This window comes from Poecilia latipinna, unplaced genomic scaffold (assembly GCF_001443285.1).
Source record: "Poecilia latipinna isolate Pla-1442-1.1 unplaced genomic scaffold, P_latipinna-1.0 Scaffold3310, whole genome shotgun sequence".
Taxonomy (NCBI): domain Eukaryota; kingdom Metazoa; phylum Chordata; class Actinopteri; order Cyprinodontiformes; family Poeciliidae; genus Poecilia; species Poecilia latipinna.
The window spans coordinates 23,520-36,632 of NW_015115926.1; the positions used below are offsets into that span (position 1 = coordinate 23,520).

At 36.1% G+C, this 13,113-nt stretch overlaps 2 protein-coding genes across 5 annotated transcripts; one reads left to right on the forward strand and one right to left on the reverse strand.

Annotated features, from left to right (window-relative positions):
- The first annotated feature begins 461 nt into the window (after positions 1-461).
- Positions 462-3,259, forward strand: LOC106940661 (putative golgin subfamily A member 6-like protein 4). Its single transcript, XM_015023457.1, has 8 exons — positions 462-559; positions 666-761; positions 864-971; positions 1,116-1,220; positions 1,749-1,832; positions 2,276-2,371; positions 2,451-2,546; positions 2,633-3,259. Exons 1-8 carry the CDS (start codon positions 536-538, stop codon positions 2,720-2,722), a joined length of 699 nt encoding a protein of 232 aa, XP_014878943.1. The 5' UTR covers positions 462-535; the 3' UTR covers positions 2,723-3,259.
- Positions 3,260-4,295: 1,036 nt separating this feature from the next.
- LOC106940659 (uncharacterized) lies at positions 4,296-11,774 on the reverse strand. 4 transcript variants are annotated; one of them, XM_015023456.1, is made up of 12 exons: positions 11,665-11,774; positions 11,174-11,296; positions 10,596-10,676; positions 9,447-10,313; positions 8,776-8,886; positions 8,377-8,469; positions 6,705-8,143; positions 6,331-6,600; positions 5,970-6,218; positions 4,918-5,031; positions 4,718-4,783; positions 4,296-4,522 (listed from the first exon to the last, which is right to left on the reverse strand). In XM_015023456.1, the coding sequence occupies exons 7-12, from the start codon at positions 6,733-6,735 to the stop codon at positions 4,314-4,316; spliced, it is 939 nt and encodes a 312-aa protein (XP_014878942.1). In that variant the 5' UTR covers positions 6,736-8,143; positions 8,377-8,469; positions 8,776-8,886; positions 9,447-10,313; positions 10,596-10,676; positions 11,174-11,296; positions 11,665-11,774; the 3' UTR covers positions 4,296-4,313. The 4 variants fall into 4 exon arrangements, with proteins under 4 accessions (XP_014878942.1, XP_014878941.1, XP_014878939.1 ...); XM_015023455.1 differs by having other exon boundaries at positions 4,918-5,028; positions 6,331-8,143; XM_015023453.1 differs by having other exon boundaries at positions 6,331-8,143.
- Positions 11,775-13,113: the final 1,339 nt, after the last annotated feature.

A 13,113-nucleotide genomic window follows, 5' to 3' on the forward strand; every position in this document is an offset into this window, starting at 1 on the left:
GTATTTAGTCTCACCTGTTGTCTGTGTTCTTCGTCGGGTCCTTGTCGTATGTCTCAGTTTGTCGTATGGACAAACGGATGTATTATGCCGTCTACGCTCTCTCCAGTGGAACTGCTAGTCCTGGTTAGAGTTTGCTCACATGCTAGTTCTATTAGTTAGTTGCTACCGGCATCTTAGCTGTGCGCTTGTCTCCTGCCTTGCTGCCTGACTCAGACTGTTGTATGAGCTTCTTCATCATTAAATCATCATCTTCTCACCATAACCTGGGTCTCGGCGTCTCTCCTCCTCACCGAACCACCACACATCATGACAGATAAAGCAATGATTGAACCAAAAATGAATCTTAAAGGGGACAATAATCTTTTTAAAGTAACAAAACTACAATAGAGTTTTTGTTTGGTTTGTAGATGTGAAGACAACCTAAAAGCTCAACATCATTTCTTTCTGTTTGCCTCAGGCCAGCCGTCAGCAGACTGACAATAAACTGTGGCAGAAAGAACAAGAAGTGAATTTGATCACTGAGAAACTGAAGAAAATGACTGAGGAGCAGCAGAGCCTGGTTGGTCCTTTTCCTTCTGTTGTTAAATGAACAAACGGCTCTTAAAACCGTATAGAAAACAATTAGGCTTTAACTATAAGAACGTTTTCTGCTTCCGGTGGTGCAGCTACAAGAATCCAAGCGCGAAGCCGAGTCTCTGATCAAGGAGAAGAAGGACTTAGAGAAAAAGCTGACTGAAGTTAAGAAAGACGACAACAAGGAGGTAAAAGTCACTTTGTTCTGTTTCAAATCACTGATTCTGGTCCTTGAAGCGTAAAAACGGACAGAAACTGAACGTTTTACTCTGCTGTTTCTGTTCCATCAGTCTGAAGCTGACGTCCTGCAGCAGCTGAAGGCTGAACAGCAAAAGAGGGAAGACGCTGAAAAATCCCTGCAGGAGCTGAAAACAGAGCTGGACAGCAAAAACCAAAAGGTTTTATGTTTTCACCAAACTCAAGGCTTTTTGATGCACACAAGCAAACTTCCTAATCTACAGAGATAAAACTCTTAATGGCAGGAAGTTGTCTAAGTTTTATGTTTTCTGAAAGTATGTTACCTCCATTTTTCATTCTCTTAGCTGAAGGTTTTTTCAGAAAAGGTTGAAAATCTCCATGAGATGCTGAGGAAGACAGAAGAGTCCCAGCAGGTGTTGATGAAGGAGCTGCAGAACCATAACAACGAGGTACAACCTCTTCTTATAGCTTTTACAATAACGTTTCATAGTCTCTGCAGACTAAACTCAAAATTAAAATGATATTTATCAGAGCTGCATGAGTCCAGTTTGTTGTTTTATTTCCAAAGTGCAGGTAAAGAACCTGTTGCTACATCATGTTTCAGTTATAAGAGAAAAAAATCAGCATATTTATGTGGCGCCAATTCAGAAGAAAACTTGTCTTGAAGCAATTTACAAACCCTGACAGTGGAGAGGAAAAACTCATTTAAGTTTCTGTAGAAGAAAAGTAAAAAGTGAATGTCAGTAGTTTCTCCTTCTGGGAGAGAAACACATTTAAACAGCTCAGATCAGTGTTTAAATCTAAAACATAAAATAGATCAATTCAAGCTTTACGAGCAGAAACTTTTAAGGGAACAGCAAAATAAAAATAATTCTAATGACATTAAAAGTTGTTTTTCAGGTATCAATATGTGAAGGTCTATTAGGAAAAGTTATTTTTGTGCTGAAATCAACATCCATCCCTCTGTCTGATGGCAGCAGCAGAAAAACCCTGAAGAATCTGCAGCCGAGGAGCCAAACCTGGACAGCATGATGTCAGAGATGACGGAGCTGCACAACGAGGCAAAACATGTTCATGTCTTTATATTCTGTTGAAACTACATATTTCAGAAGATTTGTTCAAATTGTCACTAAGATCCTCACAAATTAGGAGGGTTAGCGTCTCATCACATTTAACATTTTAACATTTTTATTTCACAAGCACATTTTCTCCAAAAGAAATATATGAGCCAAAAACTATTTATTCACCAATTAATGAAGAAACGCCTGGTAATTGTTGTCATAAAGAAGGAATGATACGTTTCTTCTTTCATAACGTTTTTATCTGTGACCATTATATGAAATGTTCCCTCCACTAGAGGGAGCTATTCTTCCTACAATAGTTGAGGTCAATGAAAAACAGATTTATTCCAACAACTGATATTTAAAATAAATTATATGACTTAGATTTATATTTTCTGATTCTTGTTTTATATTTTTATGCTTTTCTGCATCTTGTTTCCCAGCTGGAAGTCGCCCAGGCTCAGTCTGAGGCTCTGACAGAAAACAACCAGCAGCTGGAGGCTCAGCTGGCTGACCTGAAGCAGAGATACAACCAGGAGGTGAGACAGGAATGCTGCAGCTCCCTCAGCTTCATGCTGTCACAGCTGATGATAAATTAAATGTCTCACTTCATTACAGTTTAAAACGATAATCACAGAGGAGCGAGAGTGGAGGGAGGAGCTTGACAGAGACCTGGAGGGTCTGAGGAAGGAATATGAAAACAAGAAGAACGAGGTTTGCTTCGGTTTCAGAACGATTCTCTACACTAGATCGTTTTAAATGACCAAGTCAGTGAATCTACATCATTTTTCCTTCTCCAGCTGAAAACAATCCAAAAAGAAGCAGATTCTAAAACCTCTGAAGACGATTCAGCATCGGCAGAGGAAGAGGAAATCTATGTGGAGGATTGATAAAACTATATATTCAATAGTATTTTAGATAAACTGAACTTCACCAGTTAGTTATTAAAAACTCTGAAACTGGTATTTTTAATACCAGTTAATTTAATCATATTATTTAATTAGGTGATGGTGTGATACATTGAGTTTCTTTTGTTGTATATATTTTAGCCAAACAAAGTTATCAGAAACTGTGTAAATGTAATTATTTTGACACAATATTTATTATCTTTTGTTATCTAGAAGACACAAATCTGGTTTGGATCATTTTACTTAAATTTAAAGTTTCCAGTTGTGTTTCATGCTACAACAAAATGTCTTTGTTGTCAAATAAAAATGTACTTTAGTTTTTTCTGACAGTGTGAACATTTAAATCAGTGCAATGCAGAGTTTAACAAACCTAAACATTTGTAAAGCAACCAATCAAAGCTGTGCATTATTTTTCTTGTCCAAAGTGGTGCAAACATGGTTTCCACTGCACTTATTTACAAGTGTTACGGTAAATTTGTTGCCTGAACTGTCAAAATAAATAGTTTCACATGTTTTTAGAGTGGTGCTCGAATGTTCATGAGCGGCTGTGGTGCAGAATCTTCACCAACACTGTGAGTCAAACTGCATTTACCGTTTATCAGATCAAACTGTTTGTTTCTTCCAACCTCTTCAGAACATCCTGTTGGTCTGAGCAGAACCACAGACACACCAGACGTCCACACGCTGATGAACAAAACAAGACATTTCACCATCGCTGCTGTTCTTAACGTATGATGCAACTGAGGATGCACATTTATCTGCAGCACAGAGTATATGTTGGCTTGACATAAAACCAATTAGTTGGGAAATAAGCTGACCGCTGTGCCTGCAGAATAATTTCACGGCCACGACACCTTGGTGGTTTCTCAACAGACTGAGTGACGTCACTCAGAACAATGACACATTTATGATGACGACAGGAAGCCCAGCGTTTCCAGGAACAGACTGCTGATTCAGCATCCTGCTTCAGATCATCAGAACCAGAGCAGAAAAAAACAATATTTCTTCTTTTACACTGACAGATCAACATTTTGTTCCTTCTCACTGCAAAGAAGGAAAAGTGACTTTTCAACTAAGGTCTTTCAATAGTCGTCCATATTTCCTACCTGGCAGCTATTGGTGCATGAATACGGACATTAACAAGTCAATAATTAAGGAAACTTTCAGGAAACTTTCAGGTCAGTTAAGCAGCACATAGGACTGGATAAAAGATCAATTATGACCGTTGTGGGTTGTGCTGGGTAATCATATTTATATTGAATATAGTGGAGTGATTTAGTACATAAACCTTGTCTTTCTGCTAACGTTTTAAAAAAACCTCAATTTCACAATAAAAACAAGTAATATTTAATTTTTTTCAATAAAAATATTGATCTCTAGATTAAGGATGTTACTGATTGAACAATGATTCAGTTGTCAGTTTCTTGTGCTACATATAAACGAACAGAAAATCCTTATTCACAGTAAAATCATGCAGAACTTTGAACTAAAGCATCATAGTTATACCATCAAACATGTTCAAACTTGAACAAACTGCTTATATCTTAAACTGTAATCTGTTCAGTCTTTTGTATTAATTATAGTCGTTGGCAGGTGAGAGGGCCACACTTTTATTCTGTAGAGATGGAAATATTTGCTGTTTGGTCCTGAACTCTCTGTAGGCTTTATAAGTCCGAACTCCTGCAGAAGCGAAGGCGGGTCTGGGGACGGGTCTGGGGACGGGTCTGTACACGACCACAGTGGACGTCTCAGAGCAGCGCCCCCTCTGGAGATCATCTGAAACTAAAATACTCATTTTCAACATTTTTGTTTAATTTTCTTGTGTAAATTTGGCTTTTTTTCTCTCAGTCTTAAGAATGACTTAAAATAAACTTTAAAACATCTTATTTTCTTAAAAAATATTTGTATTTTGAATAAAAATCTTCAACTGAAAGAGCATCCAGTTGGAACCAAATCAAAGCCACGGTTCAAGCTTACCTTTTGCTCTTTGCGTTCGTCTGTTGATTCCTCCAGTGTACAACACAGTGGAAGAGTCATAACTGTCTGTATAACAGAAAAGGTTTGATTTTTAACCACATTTAGCTACAGCTTGAAATGTGATGTATAATTTAATGTTGAGTCCAGCCTAACATGGATAGTTTTCATGTTTCACAGGGTAAAAGTAAGCGATGTCTGACCTGGATGGTTTCTCCATAGACAGAGAAACATCAGTAGAAAGAGTGAAACTCCAGTGACCATCACAGGAAGTACGATGTCTCCATGCAGAGAAGGCGGCGATTCAGGAAATCCTGCTTAAGAGCAGAAAACCACAGGTTAGAGACGAAGTAGCACAGAAAAGACTGGCTGCAGTTTCATCCCCCAGACAACAGTCAACACTGTCAGCCAGAAATAACTTCATAAATCTATGTGCATGAAAGTACAGCTTCAAATCAATCCCAACTCAGTTATATGAGCCTGTTAGGGAAAAATATTATTCATAAAACAATAAAATGAAGCATTTTAGGTTTTTTAACAACCAATTTATGATGTCCGCCCATACGGAGGTCAACCAGTTTCTAACTCACCTCCAATCATATTAGTCTTTCCAGGTGGTTTATATTTTCTTACTGCTTATGAAATTTATGACAACAATATCCTGTCAGTTTGAAACATGGTGAATCGACTTACCTTAAGCTGCCTGCCATCGTTTATTGACCATCGTTACTCATTTTACAGCAAAAATAAACTCAAGTACAACAACCCTCTGTTGAAATGCCAAAGACCAATCTGGACCAAAGTGGAGCCATTTTACATACAGAAACTTTAATTTTTTAGATTTCCTGAGTGCTGATTGGGAGCTGAAGACTTCAACTCCCTGCACTGGTAAGATCTGGATAACAGACATGAACATCATCTGGAGTTATCCTGGAAGAACCGTTCATTATCTATAATCAGTGTTCAGTTTAACGGTAGAAAGTTCATATCTATGTTTTATGGCACAATGTTTCTTCCTGGTTGGGTATGAAATTCTTTGGATTATCCTCCACATTTTCTTTTTTAGAAAAAATGTTAGTCTGGGTAATAACAGAGAGTTCAGTTATTACCATCTCCTCTCTAAAAATCCCAACTTAACACAAACCTTCACATCTTTGTTTCCACTCAGTGACATGCAGAGTAAATGCATGTTTCGTGTTTTTTATCTAGATTATTCCTGTCCCAACACTCGATATGATGTTTTGAACCCACTAACCTCTGACAGTCAGAAAACTGTCTGGTGATTCTCCAACTCCAGACATGTGGCACCTGTAGTTTCCTTCGTCGTATTTAGAAACCCTCTGTAGAGTTATGCTTCCTCTCACGCTGCTCCCAATGAAAAGCTCGTCTTTATAAAAGGTAGATGAATTATTTCCAGATAATTTTTCCCTCGTTCTGCATCGCAGAACCACTTCGTCTCCTTCCATCACTGGGAGAGCTGGGATCTCCAGGATCAACTCGCCGCCTGAATAAAAACAAATCTCTCTCATTTGTGGATTCCTCTACAAAAATCTGAGAAGGTTAAACGGATCCAAATATTTATCATCAACAAGAGAATGAAGTGTTTAATGTTTTACCAGTGACGGTGATGCTGATGGTGTTGCTGATCTTCCCAGCCTCAGATTCACACCAGTAAACTCCAGAATCCACTTCATAAAGCTCACTTAGGAAGCAAGTAGATTCGTTCCTGTCAGTCGTATATGAAGGACAAAGTGAACTGATTTGCTTGGATGTGTTCCTTTTTATTGTCCAGACAGCTGCGTCTTCCTGCTGGTCGCAGTTCAGGCTGAAGGCGACAGATTCATACTGGAAGAACTGCGATCTGTCGGGAAGGACCTGGAACGAAGCTGCAGAGGGAAGCAGCCAGTGAATGAAGAGCTGCATGGAGATGCAGTGAGGAAAAACCTTCACCAACAAACATGCAACCAGATTTTTAAACTGTTTAACTTACCAAAAACAGCGCACAGTGTTGTGATCTCCATATTGACTGAACGGAGGTCTGAGCACTGACTGTTTTCACTGCAACCACTTCCTGTTTCAGTGTTTAGACGATGTGCAAACGTGGCCCCACAGACCACAGGACGTTAAATACGTCTAAAAATTAAATTTGAATTAAGTCAACCTGCTCTGATGGACTTTTTTGCTACTTAACAGAACCATGTCGAAACTGAAGTCTGCGTTATAAATGTGATGTGACCATTAAATGTGAGATGTTGTCATTTTCACTAACATGACCACTAGGCTGCAGCGTGTTCCAATCATCTCACCAAAGCTGCAGGCCTTTCTGCTTAATTCTTACTTTTTGTTAGGTCAGTTTTCTTTTTTTTTTTTATTTGCGTCGTCATTCACGTTTCCAAATATATGTGACTTGTATGCATCTCCTGGATGGACTGCAAACAACTAAAAGATCACAATTGTTTGTTTTCTGCTTGTTTCTGCATCTGAGTGTCACATGACATCTGAGCTCCAATAGCTGGAGCTCAACCAGTCACCTTTTACAGACTTTGTTTTGAAAATAAGGTCAATTTGTCTGGATGAACTGATATACTGTGTTAACATGTTTCCATCCTGAATATGGAAACATGTCACAGAAAAGGTTTATGAATTTTGATGCATCTGTCATATTTTATTTTTTCAAAATAATTTATTGAGATAAAGAGGTTGGGATTAAAATTATATTTTCTATAGGAATGTATAAATGATAGTATAAATATTAAACAAATTAGTGAAGAAATACCCTTCATTTTGAACAGTTACAAGATGTCAAATATTTACAAGAATTAAAAAGAAACAAAGCAAACATTCTACTCTTATATAAGTGAAATATTTTTAAGTCATACATTTATTTGACCACTGAATATCATTCAACATCATTGTTCCAGCTAAATAGATCTATCAAAGATTACAATTCTGTTTTCATCTGATGCAGTGATGAATATTTAACAGCCCAACTGACCTAACAAACAAATAAACCACTAGAGTTTGATGGATGTTCAATTGCCAACTAAAGAAACAAAACAAAAATAACGATTAAAATATCAAGAAATCCAAACTTGCAAGACAAATCTTAAAATACAAAACCACTTAATTAATCATCGCATAGAGTCTCTGTTTAACTCTGACATTAATGTAAAAGCTGAAAACACTTAAAACAAAACAATGTCTGCAGCCCATAATGCAGTGGTGCAATTAAAATACTCCATAAGTTTTAAATGTGTCTGAGTGCAGCAGCGCGGCTCCCTGGAGGTGCTGAGTTTCTGCAGAAAAGCCCCAGAGAAACTCAAAGCGATGCATCATCAGCGCACTCAGCTACAGCAAGTACTATACCGCAGCATAACTGACAACATTCACAATAACACTCAAAAAATGTTGCCCAAGAATGACTGAGACCTGAAAAAGAAATAAATATGCATTATCAACTTAATCATGTTCTTTCAAAAACATTCATCTTTTAAAAACTTTAATTTCTAAAAGATGCAAAGATGACTATAAATTTATTCTGATCTATAAATTAGGTTTAGCATAAATTAATTATTAACTTGTGATGTTGTCCCTTTTTTCCTCTATTGAGTATTGTTAATATTTTACCAGTAAAATACATATTTTTCTTTTTTCAAACATACCTGCCATAACAGCACAAGGAACGGTGACTATAAGTGCAACAACAACGACGCCGACAATGATGCCGATCATTTGCCCACGTGAAATATTTGCTCCTGAAAAAAGAGGAAAATTTCACACAAACACACAAAACTGAAGTTTTTATACATTCAGCTGAAGCGTCGCACAGAACACATGTTGTTACAAAAGGCATTAAAATGTTCAAATTACCATCAAGAATGACTGAATGGTTAGAAATTTGTAGGACCATGTTTTTGTTTCTTCAAAATTTCTAAGTATAGATACAAGAAAAGCAGCTTTGCATTGTGATGAGAGAAGACATTTGTATGAATCTGTTTTATCAGAATGTAGTGTAATTAAATTAAAATCATCTTGTACAAACAGCAAAACGTGAGCATTACCTGTTGTGGTGTTATGAGAAGCCAGTTTGGTGTTTGTCTGCGTTTGATTTGTTTGTCTTTGTGCATCTTCATAATATTGACTGGAATATCCTTGAGCTGGTGCAGATTGAACTGGAGCAGAAAAACATGATCTTTATACATGCAGGGCTGAGGAAATGACCTTAAAGTCAGACTTTAGCTTAGCATAATGAAGAGAAGGAAGCTGTTAGTATGGAAATGTTTCTTTTGTAACACAATACTGAAAAATATTTTGGTAATAGTTTGTTATCTATGATGATGGTGATGGGAAATGCAGACAGGATGTGCAGAAGCAGCAAACAGAGTTCTGGGTTCCTGGGATTCAGACAGGAACCGTTCCTCTTGCTCAGCTTGTTGGGTGGCTCGGCTCACTTCCTCTGTTTGAGTTTTCCCATCATACAGTTTTAAATGTGTCACTAACTGCTCTTTTTCTGCTACAATTATTGTTAAAAGTCTCTAAAACTTGTTTCTCCCCTGAAACGTAATCATGGTGCCGTCCTCTGCATCATCTGGAAACTAAAACTGCAACGCCATTTCAGTCAGTTGTTGTTGACAGTCTGTTATTCTTGGTCTGAACTTTCATCATATTGACATAAGCAAAAGTTAAACTATTATGTTTAAACTAAACTGTTTTAGAATCATAAAAGACTTACCTGTAGAGGCTGCAAGAGCAAGAAGAGCAACAAAGATTCCCACTGAAGTTTCCATTGCGGTGAAAGGAATGAAGGTTGCTTTCTGTTTTTGCTCTCTTGTCAGGTTTAAATTACCCAGAAAACCCTGGAATGTTTTCAGATCCTCTGATGGTATCTAGAGATTGTGATTCTTTAACTTGGTGTCAACCGACAGGATCTGTCTTAACGTTGACACCAGATAACCGTATCTTCTCCTTTCACTTTCTATCAGGGCTTGGTTGTTGCAATTGGCAGTTGAGGACAGAGATAGAGGCAGATAAGGTTTAATCCAGCCCACAATTTTTTTCCAGCTTGCTACATTTTTTATTGTAATTCTTTTTTCTCAGTTTTTCTTTTTTGCTCTGATAAAATCACAAATCAGCACAATGTTATTGATTAAAATATCATAAAGCCATTAAAATAAGCTTATGCAATATAATTGTCATGCTTGTACAATATATTTTTTGTTGGTACAATATAAATTTAACATGATTGTATTCAAAAACACATTAACCTGAGTGACAGCAAAGCTCTACTTGTAAATTTGGAACATTTTTTCCAACTTTGACCCCAAAAAGTGGTAACAGTTTATTTAGTTTTTCTGTTTATGTTTTGATAAATCAGCCGCCACATAGTTCCAACCAAGCCAAACTTAAACATTATATTTTGTAAAATATTGAGCAAATTAAATGGAGACAGTCTAACCTTTTTACTAGAGGAAAAGCTGAGTAATTTATTGTTAAACTCAGTAGATAATCTTAGCACATATCACATTACATCAGGATTTATTGTTTAAATCTGAAGTGGCTTTAGGGTCGGCAGGAGAGGATTTGCTGCAGCAGCGCGGACCTAAAGCAAAAAGGAATAAGACCATCAACAAACCACAAACAACAATAATTTAATCATAATGATGACATTTTGATGTACTTGGATTTCTCAGTAATCATTATGCAGGAAAAAGATGATTAACTTTAAGAATGTTCATTAAAAAGCTGTAAATATATGAATGAACAAGACCAGTTTTACTGATATTCTCACATGATGCATCTTGAAGTAAAACATATTTTACTACATAGGAAATTAAAATTTTAAAACTCATCAATTTGCTTGTTATCCAAGTTGTGTTTCTACCTGCACAGCCAATGAGGAAGATGATAACTGCGACTCCCAGTGAAACTGCACTGATGATGAGCCGAGACTTCAGGTCAAGATCTACGAAAAACACAGGTTGAAGAAACAGACAGTGTTTTTAATAAACCACAAGAAAAGTAGTGACTAGGTAACAAACTGGGATGGTCCCACTTTTTATGCCTGGCTTAACTAAAACCTAAAACTGCACACTTAAAGAAATAAGCACATGCAAGTTTTCTGCTGAGATTAAACTAAAAATATTTTCATATATACAAAACAGAAAACATTACATCCAGTAACTATCAAGAAACTGCAAGCTTTCATTTTAATAAGAAAATATTCAAGATATAAAAAAAATTAACCTACTTTTGTACTAAATGAGAAAAATATTGTCTCTTTATCTTGCTGATTTTCACTCCTGTGCTTTTTCAAATCTAACATTTTTTTGCCAATAGCACCTTTAGAAATAAGTTTACTGTGAACAATTATCACATGTTAAATGCTTATTTTATCCACTGTACATCAGAACAAAATGACGTTTTGAAGCTGTTTTAATTTCCTCTAAGTTAAAATGTTACTTCTTGCAGAGCTGTAGTGATAGTAGCTCGGTCTCCACAGTCTGTCACTCTGGGTCCCATTAAGGTCTCCAAACATTTCTGCCACAGGTTGGCTGGTGACATTTTGTGCCATTGTTGATGGAGCTGGTGAAGCAAAAAGATATAAAAATACAGACAGAGGCATATCGTTCAAAACAGAAAGCAGTGAGCAAATTTCACACATTAATAAAATAGCATTCAGCATCTCTCAATAAATTTTAGCTTATTTGTTTACTTTCAAAATCCACCTATGTATAATTTAATGTAATTTAATGCATTGTACATTAAATTGTGTATAATAATTTACCTCAGATTCACAGATGGTCTCTGAAAACCTCAGAGGTTTATCAGAGAACATCTGTGAGTAAATTACATCTCAAAACAAACTTCTGCCTTTGATGATTGAAAATACAGGCGTTGTGTTCATTTAAAGCACTCAGATCTGATTTAGAATATGTGAGAAAGTGACTTACCAGCAGAGGCTGCATGAGCAAAAAGAACAACAAAGATTCCCATTGATAAATTCATTGTCTGCAGTCGGTGCTCAAAGTAAAGATGATATGAAATCTAATCTTCTTTTTAATGCCAGTGAGACACAAAGTAGTCGCCTTTATTATATGACAAAGGACATCAGGTGGTTTTTAACTGGATAATCTAACAGAGAAGCATTAACTTCACTTTCGAGTTTTATTCCGTATTTGTATATTGTGTCATTTTGGGAAAAGGTTCAGTTTTACAGTTTAAGTTCCTCATTGACTTTATATTTGTTAAGCATTTGTGTTATAATGGCAGTTATAACTGAGGAAATTAATCATAATGAGCTTCATTCAACAGGTTGATGTGCACGCAAACTAGAAATGACTTTGGTTCCACTTTATGCTCAATAAAAACATTTAGAACATAAATATACTAAAAATAAGAAAGAAAAGGCAATAAAAAGGCTTTTATTATTATTTTTATTTAATTAACATACTGATGGAAGAATTTCATTTTATCAACATTCTCTAACCATGTTTTATTAGTCATTAGGCCTTTACTTGTTTTTGGTATAGACTCATTTAAACTATGATCATCACCATCGTAATGATTTGGTCCAAATACCAACTCATCCAGATGGAGTCTGTCAGACTTTCTGAAACAAACATTGATCCATTCAACAAATTTAAATACATTTAAATACATTTATTTAAATGTGTTGAATTAATCAGTTAAATGTGTGTTTGCTCCATCAGTCTAAAGGCTTGCAAACACCCCACCTACGCTGAGAAGATGCTTCCTAAGACAGAAAACAGATTTCACCCAACATGCAGGTTTACAAAATATTTATTCTATTTCTGAGTTTTCTAACAACTTTGTTAAACTTCAGAGGCAGATTTAAAGAAGGCGCTGCCGAATTTATCTACCTAATGTTATTATTTTATCATCAGTAAAACTGATTGTTTCACAATTAGTTTTACTACTAATAATTTTTTACTAATAAAATAATATTACTAGTTTTACTATTGTTGCTGTAAAACTAATTGTCAGTTGGAAAATAAAGATCCGATTCTGAAAACGATTCAATTACAGCTCAGTTTTTATTTGTTCTTCCTTTAACACTTTGTGATTAATCACCATTAGCAAGGAAAGCTTCACAGATTTCACAGGAAACTTCAATGCAGATTTTACAGCAGCACTTAGTGGAACCTGAAGGAAACACGAAATAAAATGGCAATTATCTTTTTAAATGCATCATGACAACAGTGTATTTTATTGGGCCTTTAAAAGTGTAAGCAGATCACTCACTCACTTAAGAAGTTTTATTGCCTGACTTCCTCTCCTTGAGCTTTTCCACCAAACACTTCTTGAATGTGTCATTGACTTCTCTTTTTGGAACAATTATTGTTGAAGTCTAAAACTCTCAAATTTAACCAGAGTTCTCT